General features: G+C 56.9%; 2 protein-coding genes across 13 annotated transcripts; one reads left to right on the forward strand and one right to left on the reverse strand.

The window, feature by feature from the left end:
- The first annotated feature begins 39 nt into the window (after positions 1 to 39).
- BUD31 (BUD31 homolog) lies at positions 40 to 6988 on the forward strand. 11 transcript variants are annotated; one of them, XM_008248926.4, is made up of 6 exons: positions 40 to 174; positions 961 to 1109; positions 1342 to 1463; positions 4767 to 4889; positions 5063 to 5229; positions 6769 to 6988. In XM_008248926.4, the coding sequence occupies exons 3-6, from the start codon at positions 1370 to 1372 to the stop codon at positions 6817 to 6819; spliced, it is 435 nt and encodes a 144-aa protein (XP_008247148.1). In that variant the 5' UTR covers positions 40 to 174; positions 961 to 1109; positions 1342 to 1369; the 3' UTR covers positions 6820 to 6988. The 11 variants fall into 11 exon arrangements, with proteins under 11 accessions (XP_008247148.1, XP_008247146.1, XP_008247149.1 ...); XM_008248924.4 differs by having other exon boundaries at positions 1352 to 1463; XM_008248927.4 differs by having other exon boundaries at positions 961 to 1084.
- On the reverse strand, positions 6520 to 24004 carry PTCD1 (pentatricopeptide repeat domain 1). Of its 2 annotated transcripts, none has more exons than XM_008248917.4 (9): positions 23874 to 24004; positions 20648 to 21131; positions 17058 to 17198; positions 15563 to 15781; positions 12506 to 12607; positions 10276 to 10980; positions 9237 to 9353; positions 8973 to 9155; positions 6520 to 7501 (listed from the first exon to the last, which is right to left on the reverse strand). In XM_008248917.4, exons 2-9 carry the CDS (start codon positions 21104 to 21106, stop codon positions 7277 to 7279), a joined length of 2151 nt encoding a protein of 716 aa, XP_008247139.2. In that variant the 5' UTR covers positions 21107 to 21131; positions 23874 to 24004; the 3' UTR covers positions 6520 to 7276. The 2 variants fall into 2 exon arrangements, with proteins under 2 accessions (XP_008247139.2, XP_008247138.2); XM_008248916.4 differs by lacking the exon at positions 23874 to 24004 and adding an exon at positions 23620 to 23862.
- Positions 24005 to 24006: the final 2 nt, after the last annotated feature.

Raw genomic sequence — 24006 nt, forward strand, 5'->3', positions numbered from 1 at the left:
CAAAAGGTAATGGCCACTCTGAAATTCTATTCAGGCAGCACTGCGGACACCTAAGATGACGTCATCTCCGCGCGGGACTGGGCGGGGCTCCGCGGGGTCCTTATCCGTCGGCGATCCTTGGAGGAGCGGAAGCAGGCTACAGAGAAGCCGCGGGTCGTGGCGCGGGCGCTTCCGGTGAGTGTTTGCTACTGCTGGACCTTGGCAGCGGCGGGGTCCAGGGGCCGGGGTCGTTCGCCGGCCCCGTGGCCATCTGAGTGGTTGGACTGGGATGGGTTCGAGTCTCTGGACCAAGCGGCAAAGCGGGCATCTAGCGCCTTGTTGATTCTGCCGTGGGGATGGTAAATGGAGGTTTTGTTTCTTGCTTCTAGGCTTCCTTTCGTGCCATTTTGTCTCTCGGCAGCGTTTTGTGCCTAAATATTAATTATTTTCCTAAGGCCGATTCAGACGCGGGCTCTTTATACGAGTTGTTCCTGCAGACCCCGCGCTGATGTTTCTCCCGCGGCACCTCTGGGTCAGGCCGGCTCCCACCTGTCCGTCCCGCGGGGGCCGCCTCGGGCCGCCCCCCACACCCCAGGCCCTGAGGTTGTGCCGGGTCATAGCGAAGCGATTGTTTAGTCAGGGCCGCGGCCGGAGTCGGTCCCTCTGTAGCTTCAGGGCCGCGGAGGCCGGAGACCGCCGACTGGGCTGGGGGGAGCCCGCGCCCCTGTCTGCCTCGTAGCCTGCGAGGTTGCTGGGGGAGCTCGCAGAGGGAGGCAGCGAATGAACTGGGGGGAGGGGAGTGGGCGACTCCCTTGCCTTCTCTTTGCCGGCTGGGAGGTAGTGCCGGCTTTGGGGAAAGGAAAAAACAAACAAACAAACAAACAAACAAAAAAAAAACGCTTTACTAGTTAGGTCTGGCTTTTTGTGGGGGCCGTGCCTTTCTGTGTCTGCAAGGGACTGATCCCCTGCCCTCATTTTCAGGGGACCCTGAGGGAAAGGGGCCTCCCCAGAGTCCTGGAGCGGTGGGCAGAGCTGCGCAGGGATCTGAGCCCGTGACCCCAGAGACCGGAGGCCTTCCTGCCCCTCTTGGGAAGCAGACCGTAAGGTACTTCGGTCTTTAGGGACAACAGGTGGGTTCAAGTCTGGCCAGGGACCCCGTCCGTAGGTTCCGTCATCCCCCTTTCACAGGTCGGGAAGCAGATGTAGGGAGGGTGGGTTGCTGACGCTGGGTAAGTAGCAGAACTAGGATTTGAACCGCTGAGCCAGTACCCTGGCTCCCCCGAGGAAGGAAACATGGATGCAGACGGCCTTTGGGGGCCTGGGACCCAGAAACCCATTCGTTCTGTCTTTCCCCAACCGGAGATCTTTGCAGATTATCTTCTGGGCAAACATGCCTAAAGTCAAAAGAAGCCGCAAAGCCCCTCCGGATGGCTGGGAGTTGATAGAGCCCACGCTGGATGAATTGGATCAGAAGATGAGAGAGGGTGAGTGGGGGTGCTCCTGTCTGGGTGCGCTGGGTCAGGGTCGGGGCAGGCCTGCGTGTGCTCTCCCGACACGGGCGTGTTTTGTTGGCTTAGTAACTCAGGAGTACTGTACGTGTAGGAAACTAAACGTTAATGAAGAGGCCCTCAAAACAAGTTTTTGGCTTTAGAGAATGCAGATCAGATAATCACTGTTTCGGTTAGCTGTGTATTTAGTAATACAAAATGTTTGTACTTGGAAATGCTACATTTTCCACTTTCAGGCTTTATGATTTTTTTTTTTTTTCGGTTTTTAAAAAAGTATTCTCGCTTATTTGAAAGGCAGAGAGATGAAGGTCTTCCATCCCCCCCCCCCCCCCCCCAGCCAGGGCTGGGCCAGGCTAAACCTAAGAACTGGGTTTCACATGTGGGTGGCGGGCACCCAGGTACTTGAGCCGTCACCTGCTGCCTCCCAGGGTGCGCATTAGCAGGACGCTGGAGCCAGGCGCAACCAGCTCCCCAAAGAGCTGTGATAGCCAGGGCTGGTCCAGGCTGCAGCCAGTAGCCAAGAACCCCATCCAGGTCTCTTATGTAGGTGGCGGGGGCCCAAGCACTTGGGCCATCTTCCACGACTTTCCCAAGCTCATCAGCAGAAAGCTGGATCAGAAACGGAGCAGCTGGGCCCTGAACTGGCACTCGGATACAGGACGCTGGTGTTGCAAGCGGTGACTTAACCTGCTGTGGCACGCCCTCAAGTGACTCTTGAGGAGGGAGGGCCCTACCTTGTATTTAGCCACGTGGACATTTATCCTTCTCCTACCTTTATTTAACTGTGTAGCCGTGCAGCGTTTCTTTGCCTTCCCATTTGTGGTAAGCAGGTTTGAGACCTCGTTTATGTTGCTCCTAGTGATGAGTGGCACTGGACGTTCGGATTCGTTGTTAGGAAAGGAGCTCTGGGGATGTAGCAGCGATGTAGGGGAGGGGAGACGCCGAAGCCTGGAGCCCGTCTTACCGTGTGTGAACGTGGGCTCGGCACCGGCACAGGTGCGGAAGTGAAGGGCGCGGGGTGGCAGCTCCTGATGCAGGACTTTGGTCGGAGGATCTGGACTTGTCAAGTCTGCCATGTTCAGGTGTCTACCCACTGCCGTGTCCTGGGCACCCAGCAGGGCCTCCCCCGAGGTAGCCACACAGTGTGCACTTCTTGAGTCTTCAGCTTTCATCTTTAATCACAGGATGCAGTTGTTGAATTATAAACCCCGCATACTGGGGAGCTGGCGCAGTGGTCTGCAGGTTAAGCCTCCGCCTGCAGTGCTGTCATCCCATTTGGGCGCCGGTTCATGTCCCGGCTGCTGCTCTTCTTCTTTTTTTTTTTTTTTTTTTTTTTTTTTTTTTGACAGGCAGAGTGGACAGTGAGAGAGAGAGACAGAGAGAAAGGTCTTCCTTTGCCGTTGGTTCACCCTCCAATGGCCGCCGCGGCCGGTGCACTGCGGCCGGTGCACCATGCTGATCCAATGGCAGGAGCCAGGTGCTTCTCCTGGTCTCCCATGGGGTGCAGGGCCCAAGGACTTGGGCCATCCTCCACTGCACTCCCTGGCCACAGCAGAGAGCTGGCCTGGAAGAGGGGCAAGCGGGACAGAATCCGGCGCCCCGACCGGGACTAGAACCCGGTGTGCCGGCGCCACAAGGCGGAGGATTAGCCTATTGAGCTGCGGCGCTGGCCTTGCTCCTCTTCTGATCCAGCTCCCTGCTAATGACCCTGCACTCACATGGAAGACCCAGAGGAAGCTCCTGGCTTCAGATTGGCGCAGCTCTAGCCATTGCTGCCATTTGGGGAGTGAACTAGCAGATGAAGACTTGTCTCCCTCTGTAGCTCTGCCTCCCAAATAAATAAATGCCACATAACGGAATGGCTTAAAAGTTGGAGAAGGAGGTGTCCACTTGACCACTCCTTGAGTTTCTCCTGTGCCCTAACACTGGGAGGCAGTGGGAGAGCAGGGTCGACTTGGCACTGGTGAGCTCCACCAGATGCGGTGCTCATGGAAGGAGGAGCCTGGTGCACTCACGACCTCCAGACCAGTGCAGTTTGCTCTGGCTTTTCTCAGCCCTCAAGGAGCTCAGCTGGCTAATGAAATCAGGAGTACCTATCTGCAGAAGCAGAATTACCTGGGTAGTAGAAACGGGTCTGGAATGGGGCTGGACTGTGGCTCAGCGGGTTAAGCTGCTGCTTGCTACACTGGCATCCCAGTGAGTTTTTGAGTCCCAGCTGCTCCACTTCCGATCCAGCTCCCTGCTAATGCACCTTGGGCCCTGCCACCTGCGTGTGAGACCAGGATGGAGTTCCAGGCTCCTGGCTTTGACCTGATGTAGCCCTGGCCATTGCAGCAATTTGGAGAATGAACCAACAGATGGAGGATCTCTCTTGGTCTCTCCCTGACTTCAGAAAAAAGAAACAGGCCTGGAATAATAGATCAGGTGTTAATGATGGGTATCATTAATTTTCTTAACCTGTATTTTCTAATTTATCTAGTTAAAAGGACATTTTTTCCCAAAGACACCTTTTATTTAATAAGTACAAATTTAGGATATAGTATTCTTTCCACCATACCCACCCTCCCAGCCAACTTCCTCCTCCCTCTCCCATTCCCAGTCCCGTTCTCCATTAAGGAAAAAAATAAAAAAACTGTTCCTTGACAGTCAAGACAAGGGCTGTTGAAGTCATTGCTTCTCAAAGTGTCAATTTCACTTCTACAGATTTCCTAAAAGGACGTTTTAAATTTAACAACCCATGTCAACTTAGTTTTTTTTTAATATATCTTTATTGAGCTATAAATCAACTACTATAAAATTCACCCTTCGGAAGTATCTGCTGGCCATGGAGTGCATCTAGTCGTGCGCTCCCCAGTGCAGTAGTCTTACATTTCGAGGGCCAGCTCTGTGCCGTCTCAGACCTTCACTCCCCTTTGTGACTGAATCGCAGTCCGTCGTGGGGTTCGGTCATTTGTTCGGTCATTTGGGCTGTGTCTCCTTGGCTTGTAGGAGCCTCGCGTACAGGTTTGCGTGTGAAGCGTGTTTTCATGTGTGGACTCAGGCAGGAATGAAGCTGGTGCTGGGTCACGTGGTGACCTAGGTGGAGCCTCTGACTGCACCACTACCACGGCGGCTGCACCACCCAGCATCCCCATCTGCCAGCACCTGGGACTGACCCTCACTTTGGTGGCAGCCGTGCTGGGCAGACAGCGGCACTGGTCGTGGGTCTTGATCTACATGCATGTAAAGCCCACCCCGTCCTGCTTGCCCAGCCCCTCACACCCGACTCTCTCCCCGCAGCGGAAACAGAGCCTCACGAAGGGAAGCGGAAGGTGGAGTCTCTGTGGCCCATCTTCAGGATCCACCACCAGAAGACGCGCTACATCTTCGACCTCTTTTACAAGCGGAAAGCCATAAGCAGAGGTGACGGCAGACCCTCCCTTGGCATTTCGAGCTCGGGCAGCCTCTGTGGTTCCTGAGGGAAATGGTGGTGATCCTTGCCAATGCAGCAAGCACCAGTTTTTCTCACTGCTGACACGGGGAGGGATGAAGGCTGTTACAACGTGGTCTGATGACGCTTCCCCGTCTTTTGACAGAACTCTACGAATATTGTATTAAAGAAGGCTACGCGGACAAAAACCTGATTGCGAAGTGGAAGAAGCAAGGTTACGAGAATTTGTGCTGCCTGCGGTGCATACAGACACGGGACACCAATTTTGGGACAAACTGCATTTGCCGGGTTCCCAAAAGCAAGCTGGAAGTGGTAATGTCTTGACGACTGAGTTTGGTGCTGTTTTCAGTTCAAGGTCCTGTGTAGTTGACCCTAAGGCACTGTATGTTGTATGGTTGGGCTGGAATGTAGTCTTGTCACTAGGTGTCCCCTGGCTGTCCCCGTCTGTCGAGGGAACTGTGCAAGGTGGAGTTCGGCAGTGGTTGTGTGTGGTGGGTCTGGAAGCCAAAATGAACTCCACCTTTCCATACTTGGAAATGGTGGTGGCGATACCATCCTCCAGGTGGGGGGAGGGCTACACCGGGTGATCAGAATTAGGGCAGGCACTAGGCTAAGGGGGAGGATTCCTGGCCATGCCCCCGAGGGGCTGTTTGTGCCGTCCCTGGGCAGACAGGATGGTCCATGGAGTCAGGCCGGACCACCCATCTCCTGGTGGTCTTCTTTCCCAGCCTCACGCAGCTGCCTCATCACATGAGCCCTGTCCGCTGCCGTGAGCGCTTTGGGCTTGACCTCTGCACGTAGCTGCATGTCCTGCCTGTGTGGAAGCTCAAGGACAGGCTGCCGAGCAGTCGGGGGCAGGCTGAGGCCCCTCCCCACCAAAAGGTGCTGAGCCAGCTGTTTGCTGATGGTAGCAGAGCAACAGAAGGCCCCATGAGACGTCAGGAGCTGCCTCAGCCTAGGGCCCTAACCTTGGCTACCTTATTGATTCTTTAAGATTGATTTTATTCGAAAGGCAGAGTTAGAGAGCGAGATCTTCCACTGGCTCACTCCCCAAATGGCCCAACAGCCAGGGCTAGGCCAGTGAAGCCGGGAGCCTAAAACTCCATCCAGGTCTCCCGTGTGAGTGACAGGGCTCCAAGCACTTGAACCATCATTGCCGCCTCCCAGGCACATTAGCAGGGAACTGAATCAAAAGTGGAGCAGCTGGGTTTGGAATCAGCACTCACATGGAATGTTGGTATTGCAGGTGGCAGCTTAACCCGATGGGCCACACAACACTGGCCCCTCTGACAGAGGCGAGCTAGATTTCCCCAGAGGATTTTGTCTGCTTAGATGACAGTCTTGCGCCTCCAGAAGTTTGAAAAAGTAAACAGAAACCACTGCTCGTGAGCCTTCTGTCTGCTGGGCAGGTCCTGGGCCAGACATCAGGCCAACCCATCCTGGAGGACAAGTGTTGTCCTTTGCCACCCCCACCCACCCCCAGCAAGTTTCCCAGCTCAAAGGCGGCCTGAGGTCCCTGGCAGTGTGCCCCACAGCAGCCACAGGCCTGTATCCACTCACTGCGGGCTGTGCCACACTGATTTAGCAATGAGAAGACTCCAGTTTTTCTCTTCTCCACAACTGCATATATTCAATTTGCATAAATGCATATACCCCATCCATGTAACTTCCGTGCCAACAGCAGCACCTGAGTGTTTGTGTGGGAATCAGCTTTTCCCCATCCAGGGCTGTCGGGAGGTTTCTGAGCTGTGTCCTGCAGGGAGCTGCCCAGAGGGTGGCTGTGTGCGTGTGTGTGTGCAGGGGTGGTGGGTGGCAGCGCAGCGTCTCAGCCTCGGCCGTCCTCTGTTGCAGGGTCGCATCATCGAGTGCACGCACTGTGGCTGCCGGGGCTGTTCCGGCTGAGGCCCTTGGACTCTGGACTCTGCGGTTCCTTCCTCTTACGCCGCCCGCTTGCTGGGAGCTGCTCTGCAGAGCACAGTGCGCCAGGCCCCAGTGGGAGCACGGCCTCTACCGGCAAGGGCTTCGGGGTCATCAGCTGTGATTTGTAAAAATAAACCTTTTAACCTCTTGGGCCCTGTGTGCACTGTTTTAGACCAGCAGTCATAGGGCCCAGTGGGAGGGCCAGGCACTAGAGCCCAGACTCCCCTAGGACTTGGTCCTGGCTCCCCCTTGTGGGAGCCCGAGCAAGTGCACTTTGCTCATGTGCCACAGCGAGTGGCCCGAGGTGACGAGGGACGGTGGCTGAGCTGCCCTTGGACCCACTGTGAGCCTGACAGCTGGGCCCAGCACGCGTCTTCCTACCAGCGCCTGAACGTGCTGCAGCCTTTCCTGCATGCGGGAGGCCACAGCCAGCCCCTGCTCACTTGTCTTCAGGAGGGAGGGGACTCCTGGGCACTCCCCCCTCACTGGCCCCAGCGCCGCGGTCCGCGTCAGCCTCTGTGGCTTCGTCTTGGTGCCCCTTGGGTTTGAGCTCAAACTGCTGCCAAGGGTGGGGGGTTTCCTCTGCCGGCATCCCTTTTAGCCACTGCTTGTAGTAGGCCCGGAAGCCATCGATCTTCTCCAGGTAGGTGTTCTTCCCCTTGTACTGTAACGGGAAAGCAGGGGGCTCAGGGGTGTCTGACCTTAGAATCGCAGCAGGTGAGGTACAGCTGACCCCACAGAAGCCAGCCCTGCCGTCCTCCCCTCCAGGTAAGGGGACCGGGCAGACAGGCTGTTCCCACCTTGGATACGAGAGTACCTAGAAGGAGTACGTTCCAGGCAAAGCTGCTGTGTGGGGGTGTGGTGGGGGGTGGTCTCCGTGTACTGAATGTCGCTGTGGTGGCCGTGTCCCCCTACATGTCCCCCTAGCACTTCAAGCCACCACCACTGGGTCCTGCCTCTGCTGAGCACCTCTCCCTCAGCACAGCCTCTGCCTCCCTCTAACCAGTAACCTTCAGGCCTCTGCAGCTCTCTCCCTGGAGAAGTGGGAAAATGGAAGAAACAAGACCCACCAGGCAGATACCAAGAGAGCTGCTCGGGGGGTATACAGAAAAAAAAAAAAAAAAAAACAGGCAACAAAGTATCAGCGATAGTTAGCATGTAATAAAAGCTGTTAACAGCTCTAGACTTGAATGTATATGGTATTGCCTGAAAGTACATAAATGAAAACCTGGGAGAATCTCAAACAAGTCACGGTTATAGGATGGTGAGTGTGATTGGAATATACTAATTTTTAGACCTGTGGTATTCTTGTGATTGATTGTTGAACCTAATACAACCACTAGTGGGCGCCACACTACACAGTGAAGACAGCCACTGATAGCAGATACTTGGAATGTGTAACCAACAGAACACTCAGAAATCAGTGAGGGAAGAGGAGCCAGCAGTTCAGATGCCACTTACTGGCCTGTCTGGCTGTCCAGGAGCCCCTGCTCCTGCAGCCTGGCACGTCCTTGCTGCTGTCTGCCTCCCCATCGGGGCTGTGTTCTTCCTGATGCCATGGACCCAAAAGCCCAACGCGAGTCTGACGGCCTCAGAACAGCAGGAAGAGAAGTGGCCACTACCCAAGTCCATCTGCCCTGCTGCTGCCCGTGCACTAAACAGTGGGCTGAGAGATGTGCACACCCGGGGACCCAGGCGAATCAGGCAGCCACCTACAGATGCCTGGGATTCGGTGAGTGGGAGTCACGCACACACGTGTACTTACCAACCAAAACAGGGGGACCTCAACAAGTTCACAGGAAAATGGAATAAAGATGCACGTGTCCCATGGCCTTTCTGGAGTCCCCACACAGCCCCAGGACTAGGGCTGTACGCAGCCTGGGGAGGGAGCCACTTCGGGGGGACCTCCAGGAGGAGGGGCCCGACCTGTGGAAAGCTGGCAGAGCCCATCTGATGCAGAGGCAGGCCAGCGGGAGCTGAGCGCCCACCCAGGGAAGACAGCCATGCGGACAGGCTTGCAGGCTGTGGTCTGAGGCCTCCGGGATCTCTCCTGTGGAAGCTGCCGCACAGTTGAAGCATGGGCACACCCATCCCCAAGAGGCCAGGACTGGGAGTGAGGCTGGGGTTGCACATACCCGGTCGAAGGAGGGTGGGTACTGGGCTGCAAACTCCAGCTGGCGGATGACCACCTCGTTCACGGGCACTGCGCTCTGCCGCATGTCCTTCAGGATGCTGATGAGGTAGCTGTAGTCCAGCCTCTTGAGGGCCGCGTTGATGAGGCTGCTGTAGATGTGGGTGTTGGGAGTCAGCTGGCACTTCTGCAATGTCAGGGCATCACCCGGTAAGCAAGACGATGATGGACAACTCACCCAGTCCCACCCGGGCCCAGGTCTCCTCACCTTCATGTCTGCAAGCAGCTGCAGACCGTCCTTGGGCCGGTGGCACCCGATGGCCAGGTTGCAGAATGTCTGTAAGTTGGGGATGAGTCCCCTCTTTGCTAGGACTGGCAACAGCGCCTGTGAGGACAGGCGTGGCATGAGCGTAACCTGTGACCCACGGGCCCTGATGACAGCCTTCTGATGAAGCCCCTGGCTGGATGTGGGGGCCCTGGGGCACAGCTTGGCCGAGGCCTCACAGCTCTTGCTGACCGCATCACACCCTGCTGAAGGCTGGGCACTCCAGACTCTGGGGCCTGTGCAGCCCACACTGAGGACACGGCTCCTAGAATTGCTCTGCTCTGCACGTGTCCTGCCTGCCAGCCTGCCCATCTCCAACACGCTGTCCCTTCGGGCTCCTGCCCCTCCCACCTGCTGGCCGTCCCAGGAGCCTTGGCGGCACCTAGTCCAGCACAGTTTGAGATGCCGGCTTTGAGTCTTGGCTTTGGTCTTGAGAGGCAGTACCAGGGTCCCTGCTGTTCACATGGGAGACCTGGACTGAATTCCTCGCTCCTGCCTTCGGCTTGGCCCAGCCTCAATGGTTACAGGCATTTGGGAAATGAATCCGCAGATGGGAGCGGTTTCTCTACCTCTCAAATTACAAAACCTCGAGCACCTAACAGATGTGATGCTGTCAGAACATTTAGCAGAGTGAGCACAATGACGGGGACACGGCTGTAAAGGGGAGGACCCTCAGGGGCATCACCGGCACTGAAGAGGCTCTCTCGGGTGACTGACAGCTCGGTCACGTGTTCCGACAGTCCCTGTGCAACTGTACCACCGTCAGTGCACGACACACTTGGTGTCTGCCCACCCCCACAATCTGTGAACCCCCTGAGGACAGGACATGTGCTGGGCTGGTGCTGCCCAGTTCCCGGCACCCCATGCAGGGCCAGGCCCAGGACAGTGTGCCAGACGTGGCCGCTGACCCCCAGTGGGAACACACTACAGACCAGGCAGGTGAGCCAAGAGTTGGGAGCTGGGGCCTGCCTGAGCCCCTCACCTTTGCCCCTTCCAGGTCTCCCAGCTTGCTTTTTTTCCTCATCAGTGTGTTGAAGAATGTCACGTCGGGCTCCACATGGTATCTGTCCAGGACAGTCAGCAGCGTGGAGTCCGCAGGGCTCCCAGGCTCTGCCACCTCGGCCAGCATGGTGAGGGTCTTAATGTCGGGCTGCAGCCCATGCTCCACCATCTTGCCCAGGAAGCCCTCCAGGCCCCCCATCAAGGCCAGCCTGTGACCTGGGGTGGTCACCGTCCCAAAGGAGACCACAGTTGGAGGGATGTCCTCAGGGGTCAGCAGGTTGACCTGCAGCTCCAAGGGAGGCAGCCGTGGTGCCAGTGGGCTGAGGGGCACCGTGTGGTTGGGCTCTGCCCTGGTGTCCACCTCAGGCTGGGCCTCACTGGGCACTCTGGCCTCCTGAGACTCTGCTGGTCCTCCAGGTGCCCGAGGAGCTTCCAGAAACAGCTGCCTCTCCAGGGCTTCGACTTGCAGCTTGGCCAACGTGTTGTCACCAGCCCCAGCCTTGGCTCCCTTCCTTGCCTGCCGGCCGCCTGCTGGGGGCTGCAGCAGGACTTTCTCCCTGGGCCTTAGAAGCAGCTCAGAGGCCACCTCTGGGTCCCCCAGGCCACAGTCCCGGGCTGCCCCCAACAGCAGGTTATAGCCGTGCCGGTTCGGCTTGAGTCCCAGGCTCAGCATCTGCCTCCACACCTGCGTGGGGAGAGACAACGTCAGTGGGCGCTCCTGCCTCCGAACAGTTCAGCAGAGGGGCACTGGAGTCAGCAGTCAGGCCAGCAAATGCAAAAGGCGCAGGAAGATTCCGGAATATGTTTAATCCTACACCAGGCTCTGGCAACAAGGAATTGTCAGAACTCCGAAACTTCTTGGGAGACCACCTTTCCTTCCTTGAGTTCACCCCAAAACTGTCTCAACCTCACCCTCTGCCCTCCCCCCAGGGTCCCTGGACCCCTGCCACCCTTCCTGTGCTCCCCAGGGAGGCCAGGATCCAGAAGAGTCCAGGCTGACCTTGAAGGCTGGGATCCATGAGCACCTCCCCAGTGCCCACTGGGACCCCAGCCCCAGATGAGTGGGCCCTGCAAGAGAACCACTGCCCACCGGCTCAGGGTCAGCCACGCAGGCCAAGCAATGGCGGGGAGAGCAGCGTTGGCAGAGATGCCCACTCTGTCCCACAGCAGCAGAGAGCAGCAGCAAAGACAGACTCCAGTTCAGGTCCCAGCTCTGCCCCTTGGTGGCTGTGGGGCCTCAGACAGGTGACCTCACCTCCGCAAACCTCAGAATGAGGCTACTGGCGCCTGGCCTGGGCAGTTCATTAAGTACATCACACACACTGGCCACCAGTCCCACGCATGACTGCTAACAATGGACGGAGGGCCAAGGTGTGGGAACAGCCAGGCCCTGGCTGGCTTTTCACCGTAAAGAAGCGTGTGAGGATCAGAGCGGGGCGGCTGGCCCCTGCTTCCCCGGACTCCGCAGGAGCAGGGCGAGCGCCTGATCCCAGGCTGCCCCAGATCGCGGGGACTCACACTCCGATCAGCGCCCTATCATACAGTCAGCACCCTGGGCATCTTGCTAAAACACAGATGTGTGCACAGAGGTCTGGGTGGACCGAGATCCTGCATTTCTGCAGCTCCCAGTGGGGGCTGGTGCTGCCGGTCTGCGGGGCACAGGGCGCACTGGTGGGCACACTGTGGGAGGCTTCAGAGAGCTCTGAGAGGCCTGGAGGGCAGCTGTGGGGCTGGTGCAAACACCAGCGCCTCACGTGGTGAGGGCGACTACCTGGGGATGAGAGCAGCGTGTTCAACTCGAGTGTCTGTGAGATGCTCGTGGGGTGAACGGAGACCCCTGGGTCACACCTGCAGATCCCAGTGGAGATGGGGTCTGGGGGTCAGGCTGAATGAGTACCCCAGGCACGGGCGCTGCAGGTTTTCAGGGTGGAGGCTGGTGCACAGAAGGCCACCCAGCAGAGCAGGACTGGTGTGGGCTGGCTGCCCCCTCACCCAGGGGCAGCCTCCGGGCCCCTGCAGGCCGCCTCTCTTGGCAGTAAGTAAAACGGAAGCAGCTCTGCGTGGCCGCTGATAGGTCAACAGGTCACAAATGTAAGAACAGCCGGCACAGGGCCGCAGGAGGTGCTCAGGAAATGCACACAGCAACATCATCTTGTACCCTGGCGCAGCACATGGCGGGAGCAGGTGGGATGGTGGGGGAAGGCACAGACCTGCAAAGCGTACCGGAAGCCCGTCTTCTTGTCCTGGATGCAGCCCATGAGCAGGAAACTGAAGGTCTCCTCTGTGACCGTGTGCCCCTTGTGGATGATTTCCTGGGAGCAAAACAAAGCGGCCCTACTGAGGACCTGCAGCAGAGTCCCGGCCTAGCCGCTGGCGTCTGCTGTACTCAGGGCAGGACCAGTCTGCAATCTTTTTAAAAAATAATTATTTATGGGGCCAGCATTGTGGTGTACCGGATGAAGCTGCTACCTGCGACGCCAGCATCCATATGAGCACCAGTCAGAGACCCGGCTGCTCTGCTTCCAGTCCAGCTCTCTGCTAATGCTCCTGTGAAAGCAGTGGAGAATGGTCCAAGTCCATGGGCCCCTGCATTCATGTGGGTGACTTAGATGAAGCTCCTGGCTCCTGGCTTCGGCCTGGCCCAGCCCCAGCCATTGTGGCCACTTGGGCAGTAAACCAGTAGATGAAAGACCTATCTCTCTCTCTGTAGCTTTTTCAAATAATCTTTTTAAAAATATATATTTATTTGAAAGTCACTTTCAGAGAGAGAAGAAAGATAAAGATCTTTCACCTGCCGATTCGTTTCCCAGATGGCCACACTAGCCAGGGTGGACCAGGCTGAGGCCAGGAGCCAGGAGCTTCATCCGGGTCTCCCACACAGATTGCAGGAGCCCAAATACTTGGGGCCATCCTGCACTGCTTTTCCCAGGAGCATTAGCAGAGAGCTGGATGGGAGGTGGAGCAGCCAGGACAGTAACCGGTGCCCTACGGGATGCCCGCGCCCAGGCTGCGGCTTTGCCAGTGCTACAACACCAGCCTGCAGTCTGGAATCTGGAGAAGCTGGTGCCCACATGTGGCTCCGGGGCTGGAACCAGCTCCCACGCAGAGCAACCCAACCGCTCTGCACTGGGCCTCTCTTTCCGGCCCTGCGCTCAGCGAGCCTGCACAGCCCCTCAGCAGGGCCCACCCCATGGCACTGACTGCCTCTGGACTCAAGGCTCTGGACTCTCAAGGACATGGCTTCAAGTGTCAGCTCCACCACTGGCCAGCTGTTTCCTCACCTGGGGGTGGGGTCCCAGGGAGTCTTCCAAGCTCTCTGGAACAATCCTAGGACAGCATGGAGCTACGTACAGCCAGTCTCACGGCGCCAGCTCCCGACGGCCCCTCCCAGGCATGCTGGGATTGGCTCCTTCCACCTCCCAGCACCTCAGGGGCTTCTCCCCTGTCCCTCCAGTCAGCCCAGGGGCTCCCCAGCCCAGCAACTGCTGCTCGCCTGCCTCCCCCACCCCAGGGCTGCCGCCTGTGCAGCAACCCATCTGCCTCAGCGAGTTCTGGAGTGTGCTCTCGCTTCTGAGACAGCCGCAGCCATGGTGACCTGCCCACACTAACCTGACAGCTGGGCCACATCACCCAGAGGCTGTCAGCCGCTGTCCCCTTGCAGAAGCCTTGGGCAACGCCCTGACAGCATCGTCGGAGAGATTCATCCTCCAGGGAGGGCTCAAGCCTGCTTCCCCAGCCAGAACTGGCCGGGCTATCTGGGCTGCTCATCGCCATGTAGGGACTGGACTGGTGGCCAAGTCCAGTCTCCTGGCGGGGGCAGGTGGGAACCTGATAGGCTCAGTGGGGAAAAGGGTCTGCCAGTCAGGGGCGGAGCACAGACAGAAAGGCACGGAGTCAGCATGGGGACAGACCCTAAGAGCGCAGAGCCAAAGGCAGCTACTGGGCCAAGGGCTAGCATGACAACAAGGTGGTCCCGGCACACGGCACCTGGCACTGCTGCAGCTCTCCTGAGATCTGGCATGGGCCCCCAGAGCCGTCCCTGCTTCCCAAGCATCCTTCCCTGACGAGCTTCCTGTAAGGCGTGAACTGGCATCTGCCCACTTCCGTGCAACCTCACACAGAACGCGGAGCTGCTCCAGTCCTCTGCTCACCCTCGTCGCGCTCTCCTGCTCTGTGACCTGGGAGTAACGCACCCTCCCTAGGGGTGGCGAGGGAGTAGAGGACAGTGAGAGGTGCAGGAAAGTGCTCCGGAAATGCCTATTATGAAAAACCTACGGGGGCCAGCACTGTGGCGCAGGGGATTAAGCCACAACCCGTGACACCAGAATCCCAGATGGGCACCAGTTCCAGCCCCAGCTGCTGCACTTCGGACCCAGCTCCCTGCTAATGTGCTGAGCAGCAGTGGAAGACGGCCCAAGTACTTAGGTCCCTGCCATCCATGTGCGAAACCGAGATGGAGTTCCGGGCTCCTGGCTTTGGTCTGGCCCAGCCCTGGCCATGTGACCGTTTGGGGAGTGAATCAGTAGGTAGATCTGTCTCTGAAACTCTGCCTTTCAAATGAATAAATTAAATCTTCAAAAAATCATGAAAAAAAGAAAAGCCTATGTTTGCATTTCAAATCTTTTTGCGCCCAAATAAACTTATCTCCTAATCCCATTGATCTACAAATTTCCCTTGTACAGACTGAAACCCTGGGATACCTCGCACTGGACCCTTCCAGGTGGACTTGCCCCACGTCCCACGCACCGGACCCTTCCAGGTGGACTTGCCCCACGTCCCTCACACCGGACCCTTCCAGGTGGACTTGCCCCACGTCCCACGCACCGGACCCTTCCAGGTGGACTTGCCCCACGTCCCTCACACCAGACCCTTCCAGGTGGACTTGCTCCATGTCCCACGCCTGTCCCCACCTTTGTTCCTGGAGCCCCATGCACCCACAAGCCTGGACCCCTCAGCTCCCTGATCCAGGGTTCTGATGCCCACAGCTCCTTAACACTCAGGTTGTGCACACCTCCTCCATGAAGCCCTCCCTGCTCAGTGCTCCCCTGCCCAGCCCCACTCAGGGCACCCAGCAGCACACACAACTTCCTGTTTCTCAGACCCAGGCCTCTGAAGGCAGGATCTTCCTCTGCGAGCCCCAGCCCCAAGCCCGGCTGTCCCCTGGTCTTCCCTGTCCGCCCACGGCGGGGGAGACAGGGGACTCGGCCTCACAGCTGCCACAGGGACCGGCCCCGTGTGGGAGGGGCAGGAGGAAGGGGCGTCCCCACCTTGAACACATCCAGGCACATCCTGAGGTCTGCGCACTTGGCAGCCACCTTCAGCAGGGCGTGGTACGTTTTCAGGTTGAGCTGGAAGTTCCTGGCCTGGAGCTGCTGCTGGAGTTTCAGGGCGCTCTGCAGGGCGGAGTCCTTCCAGGGGGACTCGGCACAGACGTTGAACAAGGCCGTGTACGTGGCATCCGAGGGCTCCAGGTCACGCTTCTTCATCTGCCGAGACGAGAGTAACTTAGGGGTGGCTCTGAGATCGGCACGGTGCACGGGCAGGCAGCTACCCCAGGGGGCGCCTCAGAGCCTGGTCTTCAAGCCCAGCTCTGCTGGAGGGACTTTGAAAAACCAAACATCCTGAGACAGCCCAACAAGAAGCCATCCGCCCCTGGGTGCCTGTCAACCCGCTGTGGGTGCGGCAGGGTCCTCCCGAAGTCTCCATCCTCAGGCCTGTCCAGGGCCCACAGGGAAGCTCTGCCCCGGGGAAGGGAGCGCAGTGTGACTGACCGCTGGTGGGCCGCCCGGGTGGGCAGTCGCGGGGATCAGCTAAGAGGGCGCTGTGTGGAGGAGCCGCCGGGGGAAGCTTTCCTGGGAAAGCTGGTGAGCCCTGAATAGAGCCGGGTTCAGTTAGCAGCAGCGTCTGGCTGCTGGCTGCCGGGTTTCCACAAACACGCCATGATGGCCTGAGGTGTTCATTGGCAGAAGCTGGGTGAGGGGTCTTCGGGAACTTTCTACGCTATCTATACAACTTTTCTACAAAAGTAAAATTAGTCCAAAGTAAAAAGTTTATTTTGAAAAAAAGTCGCTCCCAGACGGCTGGTCGCGGTACACAGCCCCGCCACCACCCCTCACCTGGGGCCTGAGCTGGCCAGGGAAGCCTCCCGTCCTCCTACGCCATGCCACTTCCTGGCGTCACCTTCTCCCTCTTGCCCCAACAGCCCAGGGCCAAAGTGTGCCGGGCGTGGAGGGGACTGGAGTTCCCAGGAGCCCTTGCTGGCGTGAAGGGCCCACCCTGCGTCTGGCTGCAGGAGACTACGCCAGTCTGCCCCCCCCCCAACCGCCTCAACCTCCCTCAGGCAAGACTTCCCCAGCTCAGGATGGAGACAGCTTCCTGGCTCTGCGAAGGACAAAAATAACACACCCCAGAGGACTTCCAAGAGGAATCAAAGCCCTTTTTCAAAGGACCAGCTTTGGCGCTGGGTCCCTCTGTGGGCTCATATAGGGGAGGCAGAAAGGAACAGGAACCAACTGGACATCGTGGTGGAAATGGAAGGGGTTGGGGGGGACCCACGAGGGCCGGGCAGGTGCTGCAGGACTGGTTGCGTCATCTCACTTCATCCCGACCAGCACCTCCGTTGCACAGATGGCGACTCTGAGGCCAAGGGCTGAAATCGCCCGGCTGGGGTCAGGTGCGGCAGGCGGCGCCTGGATCTGCACCTGCTCGCTCTGGTCTCGCAGCCCAGGCTCTTCAGAGCCGCAGGCCCAGGGTTACACTCACGTCGTTGTAGAGCCGGAAGGCTTTCTTCAGGTAGCCGGCCCGGCCGCAGCCGCCGATCAGCACCGTGTAGTTGCACTCCAGGGGCTGGAGTCGCTCCTCCCTCAGCATCTGCCTCTCAAACAGGTCCAGGGCCTCTGCCAGCTGGGGAGAAAGGGGCGGCACGGAGGGGCTCAGGACAGCCTCGGCGACCCTTAGTGGAGGGAGCAGTCTGTCTCCATCCTTAGGGGTCGGGGAGGCCACGGGACACTTTGCGACGGTGCAGGACAACAGCCCGGGGTGGGGGAGCTTCCCCTAAACCTCCAGGGTCCAGAGCTGTCTTGGTCCCGTCCCCACCCCTATACTGCTCCGGTGAAATCCTCAGTTCTCTCCTTTGCTCCTTAATGATTTTCATTGGTCCATTCGAACGAGAATTATTGAGTCCTATCATGAGCCCAACAAGGTCTACACAAGGTCACAGAGCTCACATTCTAGCATCAAATGACAAGCAATAAAAATATACAGGGGGCAGCCGCTGTGGTGCAGAAGGTTATGCCTCTGCCCGCAGTGCCAGCATCCCATATGGGTACTGGTTCGTGTCGCAGCTGCTCCACTTCCCATCTAGCTCCCTGCTAACGTGCCTGGGAAAGCAGTGAAAGGTGGCCCAAGTCCTTGGTCCCCTGCACCCACATGGGAGACCCAGAAGCTCCTGGTTTTGGCCTGGTCCAGTCTCAGCTGTTACAGCCGTTTGGGAATTGAACCAGCAGATGGAAGATGTCTCTCTCTCTCCCTTCTTCTTTCTGTATCTCTGCCTTTCAAGTAAATAAACAAATCTTATATATATATGTATATATATATATATGTTTCTGTACATTTATGTATATCTATAGTTTGGGGTCAGTGTTGTAGCACAGTGGGTTAAGCCATTCCTTGCAATGCCAGCAACCCATACTGGAGTGCCATTTCAAGTCCCTGCTACTCTGATTCTGATTCAGCTTCAGCGAGAGCACCTGGGCAGGCAGCAGAAGACGGCCCAGTTACTTGGACCCCTGCCACCCATGGGGAAGACCAGGATGGAGCTTCTGGCTCCTGGCTTCAGCATGGCCCAGCCCTGCCTGTTGCAGGCATTTGGAGAGTGAACCAGCAGATGGAAGATCCCTCTGTAGCTCTGTCTTTCAAATAAATCTTTAAACTCAGAGACACACACATTATGATGGGGTGAGTGTTTAGCCTAAGGTTAACATGCCACCAGGGACACCCACATCCCTTATCAGAGTGGCTGGGTTCAAGTCCTGGCCATGCTCTAATTCCACCTTCCTGCTGAAGCAAACCACAGGAGTCGGCGGTGATAACGCAAGGACTTGGGTCCCTGCCACCCACGTCAGAGACCTGGATTGAGTTCCCAGCTCCTGCCCTTGTGGGCACTTGAGGAGTAGACTGGCAGATGGGAGCGGTCTGTCTCTCTCTGCCTCTCAGATAAATGAACAAATAATCAGGAAGAATGGGATTCACTTTTCGATATGGCCAGACAGGGCCTCACCCAGAGAGTGACATTTGAACAAAGACCTGGAGAAGGTGGAGGAAGCCACGTGGCTCTCTGGGGGAATAGCCAATGCAAAGGCCCTGAGGCAGGACCGCGCCTAGAAGCTGATGAACAGCAGAGGGAAAGGAGGGGACAGACAAGGGCAGAGAAGTGATAGGGTGCTGACAGCACAGCTTCAACGCTTCAGAAGCCATTGTGAGAACTTGCGCTTCTCTTTGTTTAATTCCTAACTTTTCATTACAGAAAATTTCTAATGTACACAGAAGTAGAGTGAACAACATTACTATAATGATCATCTGTTCAGCCAATCTTATTTCACCCATAGCCTGTGCTCTCCCACCACAATTTTTTTTTTTTTTTAGAGACTTACTTATTTCAACGTCTAAGTTGGTGGGAAGAGGGGAGGGAGACAGAGATCTTCCATCAGCTCCTTCACTTCCCAGATGGCTGCAACAGCCAAGGCTAAGCCAGGTGGAAGCCAGGAGCCAGGAGCTTCTCCCAGGTCTCCCACTTGGGTGTAGGGGCCTAAGCACTTGGGCCATCTTCTGCTGCTTTCTCAGGCACATTAGCAGGGAGCTGGATCAGAAGTGGAGCAACTGGGACTTGAACCAACACCCATATGGGTGGCAGCTTTTACCCACTATGCTGCAACACCGGCCCCTCCCTCCGTACTTTTTAAAAACATGGTATTTATTTTCATTTTAATTTAAGGCAGAGAGATAGAGACAGAGACAGATTTTCTATCTGCTGGTTCACTCCTCAAATGCCCACAACAAGGACAGGGAGCCAGGCTGAAGCCAGGAGCCGGAAGCTCATCTGAGACTCCCCTATGGGTGGCAGGACCTGTGTATTTGAGCCATCATCTACTGCCTCCCAAGGTGTGCAGTAGTAGAAAGTTGGATCAGAAGCAGACCAGCTAGGACCCCAACCAGGCACTGTGATGTGAGATGTCCCAAGTGCTACTCCGACCACTGTGCCAAACGCCGCCCCCAAATATTTTTAAAAAAGATCCTAGAGGGGCCAGCGCTGTGGCATAGCGGGTAAAGCCACCACCTGCAGTGCTGGCATCCCATATGGGCACCAGTTCAAGATCTGGCTTCTCCACTTCCATTCCAGCTCTCTGGTATGGCTTGGGAAAGCAGCAGAAGATGGTCCAAGTCCGTGGGTCCCTGCACCCCTGTGGGAGACCTGAAAGAAGCTCTTGGCTCCTGGCTTCGAATCGGCACAGCTCTGGCCGTTGCAGCCATCTGGGGAGTGAACCAGCGGATGAAAGACCTCTCTCTCTCTCTCTGCCTCTCCTCTCTCTGTGTAACTGTGACTTTGAAGTGAAATAAATAAATCTTAAAAAAAAAAAAATAGATCCCAGACATCCTATCACTTTATCCAAAAGATCTTCAACATATATTTGTAAGAGATTTTAAAACATAAATCCAATGCCATTATCAACACCTAGGAAAATGAACATTAAAATCACTGAATATACTAGAAATGTTGGAGACAGGATCAATGTGACCCGCCTTCTGCTTAGCAGGACATCCATGTGCCGTGACACGCAAAGCAGCGAGCCCAGGCACCAGGGTCCTAACGGCTGAGGGGACAAGGAGAAGGCCGAGCCTGGCATTCGGGGGGAGAGATGTGAGAAGTAGTTAGGGCTGGGGACATTTCTGAGTTAGAGCTGGTAAGAAAGAACAGGCAGGACCTGAAGGCAAATGGAATGATGGGGCTGCCACACAGTGAGATGAAGACATGTGGGGAAAACAAAGTTGGGAAGGAAAACTTCAGGCTTGGCTTTGTGTAGCTGCCGACAACCATGAGCGTCTGGGAGACAGCAAAGAGGAACCTGGCTACACAGGTCAGGAAGGCAGGGCTGGAGGCAGGAAGGTGGAAACCACAGTAGAGGGTGCCCAGGGCAGCATACGTGAAGCCCGGGCTGGGGGTCACCAGGGGGAGTGAAGATGGATCCCAGCACCGGCCGACACCTGGAGACCGGGAAGGTACGGCTGGCCCTTCACCACACACCAAGCCGACAGGGACGCAGAGGCGAGGCGCGGCAGACCCGAAGCCCCCTCACCTTGCCTTCCCTGATCAGGCGTTTGCACCGGAAGAAGTACCACCGTGGGGTGTTCCTCCGGCCCTGCCAGGATTGGGGTTCCAGATCCTCATCTTCCTCAACACTCTGTTCCCGGAGCCGGAGGTTATACAGCTGGGCTGTAGATTTGCGGAACATCCTTCTGGAGGAGAAGCTGTCGGAGAGGGTCCCGAAGGGCTCTTCCTCCTCTTCCTCCCGAGCGCCCGTGGGGCTGGGCTGGCTCGGGCCGGAGCGGGCGCTGCCCGAGCTCCTCTGCCTCCCCTGGTCCAGGGGCAGCTGAGAGAGGGAGCTGTAGGAAGTGGCTAACTCCAGGCGAGTGAGCCGCGCAGTCCTCAGCCACACCCACTGCCCCCCGCCTCTGACAGGGCCGAGGGGCTGCAGAAGGGCCAGTCCCAGGGCGCGGGGGCCACGGAAGAGCTGGGCGAGTCTCCTGAGGTCCATCTTTGCCGTTCCTGTCCGTCAGGGCCTGGAATGTGTCAGGGAAAGCAAGGAAGTCAAGCAGGGTTCCCAGTGACAAGCAGCAGAAAGAGGACAGAGGAGTGGTTCCAAGAGCAGGCTCTGGGGCTGGCGCTGTGGCGTAGCGAGTAAAGCCGCCACCTGCAGTGCCACCGTCCCATATGGGAGCCGGTTCGAGTCCTGGCTGCTCCACTTCCGGTCCAGCTCCCTGCTACGGCCCGGGAAAACAGAAGAAGATGGCCCACGTCCTTGGGCCCCTGCACCCACATGTGAAATCCAGAGGAAGCTCCTGGCTCCTGGCTTTAGATCGGCTTAGCTCCAGCCGTTGCAGCCATTCAGGGAGTGAACTAGCAGAAGGAAGACCTCTCTCTACCTCTCTACCTCTCTCTCTCTCTGACTCTGACCTTCAAATAAATAAATAAATCTTCTAAAAAAAAGATGTTTTTAGCACAATACCTGGCATTTAATAGGTGTTCAAAAAATGTAAGGCCTAAGCAAAGGGAAGTAACCAGAGCATTCATTTTTTGAAACTTCACAGACAAATGGGAAGCGCTGTGATATCCAGTACAGCAGCCACCAGCCACACACAGCTACACAGCACTTGAGATTCTGCACTGAAGATGTGCTGTAAAATACACACCAGACTTCAAAGTCTTTGTACAAAAAGAATGCAAAATACAAACAAACAAATAACTGTCTCACATGTGAAAATGGTATTTCAGCTATAGTAGGTTAACTAAAGTATATGATTAATGTTAATTTCACACTTTCCTTTTAATTTAATGTATCTACACATTCAAAGTTATAGCTGTGATTGCACTGTATTTCCCCTGGACAGTGCTGGGCTCCAGGCTCTGGCCTGCACACATGAAACTCTTTCATAGGTTTAGCACACCAGTGGGTCACCACTCAGGACACCCACATCCCATATCTGAATCCCTGGTTCAAGTCCCAGCTCTGCTTCCGAGTCCAGCCTCCTGGGAACAGCAGGTGACAGCTCAAGTACTTGGGTCCCTGCCAACCACTTGGGAGACCTGGATGCGGCTGGGGGCTCCTGCCTTTAGCCTGACCCAGTCATAGCTGTTACAGGCATTTAACAGGAAAATATTTTAAGGCCTGGTTATGTGAGATGGTCACACTGCAAAGACTTCAGGGTGCTGGCGGACTGAACACATTAATGACTGAGAGGGAGTGAGGGGAAGAGACTTGCTCCGTCCTGCAGCCACAGGGCCACCAGCACTGGGGCTGGTGCGGGGCTGGCTTTGAACCCAGGAGCACGCATTAGACACTCCAGACCAGTACCTGAGTGACACGGTGCAGACGGCCTCAGCGGCCCTTGTCTGCATCCCACAGGCCTCCACTCCTGACAAGCATTAGTTAAAACACACAGGGTTACCAGGAGGGTGGGAGGCAGGGAATATCATTATATTCTCAGAACTGTATCCAAGACCTATACTGTTAAAAAGTGACTTGAGGCTGGCGCCGCAGCTCACTAGGCTAATCCTCCGCCGCGGCGCCGGCACACTGGGTTCTAGTCCCAGTCTGGGCACCGGATTCTGTCCTGGTGGCCCCTCTTCCAGGCCAGCTCTCTGCTGTGGCTCAGGAGTGCAGTGGAGGATGGCCCAAGTCCTTGGGCCCTGCACCTGGCTCCTGGCTTCGGATCAGTGCGGTGCGCCGGCCGTAGCGGCCATTTGGGGGGTGAACCAACGGAAAAGGAAGACCTTTCTCTCTGTCTCTCTCTGTCTAACTCTGCCTGTCAAAAAAAAAAAAAAAGTAATTTGAAAAACAAAAATAAATCGTGAACAATGAAAAAAATAGGGGCCGGCGCTGTGGCATAGCGGGTAAAGCTGCCACCTGCAGTGCCAGCATCCCATATGGGCGCCAGTTCGAGTCCTGGCTGCTCCATTTCTGATCCAGCTCCCTGCTATGGCCTGGGAAAACAGTAGAAGTCCTTGGGCCCCTGCACCTGAGTGGGAGACCTGGAAGAAGCTCTTATCTCCTGGCTTCTGATCAGCACAGCTCCGGCTGTTGCGGCCAATTGGGGAGTGAACCAGCGGATGGAAGCCTCTCTCTCTCTCTCTCTGTCTCTGTAACTCTGACTTTCAAATAACTAAATAAATCTTAAAAAAGAAAAAAATAAATAAATCACATAGAATCAGCAAAACAATACCTAGATATAGAAAGAGGCATTTTACACTATGCTCTGTGTCCCTCCATGGTTTTCCAGCGTGAGCGAGCTGCATGGACCCTCAGCCCCCCTCGAAATGACACGGTTTCGGGCCCTACCCCAGCTGCTCTGTCAATCAACTAAATGCAATCAATGCTCGATCTCACATCGAGAAAACGAATAAAAAGGGCAATTTTGTTCCCACCCAAGTCCACTAACGCACCCAGGTTAAAAACCCCCGGGGTTGAGAGCCCCGCGGCCGCCGTCCTCCCTCGGACCCCGCATTCCCAGACGCTCGCCCGGCCCCCTGGTCACCCCGGCCCCCTCTCACCCCGGTTTCCTCCGACGCCCCCGGGCCTCCCTAGGCTCGGGTCCCCGGGCCGCTGTGAGGACCCATGGGAACTCCCAAGCGTAGGGGTCGCGGGCCCCAGGCCCCAGGGACCCGGCCTCACGCGGCCCAGTCCCGCGTGCCGAACCGGCCCGGTTCCCCTGTGGGTCACCCTCCGCCAGAAGCACGCGCCCCGCGGAGCCTCGCCCATGCGCAGTCCGCGTCGCAAGCTCCCACGCGCGGGGGTTTCGGCTTACCGGCCAGGCGAGGGGAAGGGAGGCGCTGCGTTCGGCGGGCGGCTAGCCGGGCCTGGCAGAGCGGTCGTCCTCCGCTCTCGATTGGCCGGGTCTGGACGTGCAAAAGCACCGGCGCGGGCTCGGGCGCTCCCGG

Source organism: Oryctolagus cuniculus, chromosome 19, assembly GCF_964237555.1.
Source record: "Oryctolagus cuniculus chromosome 19, mOryCun1.1, whole genome shotgun sequence".
Classification (NCBI taxonomy): Eukaryota; Metazoa; Chordata; class Mammalia; order Lagomorpha; family Leporidae; genus Oryctolagus; species Oryctolagus cuniculus.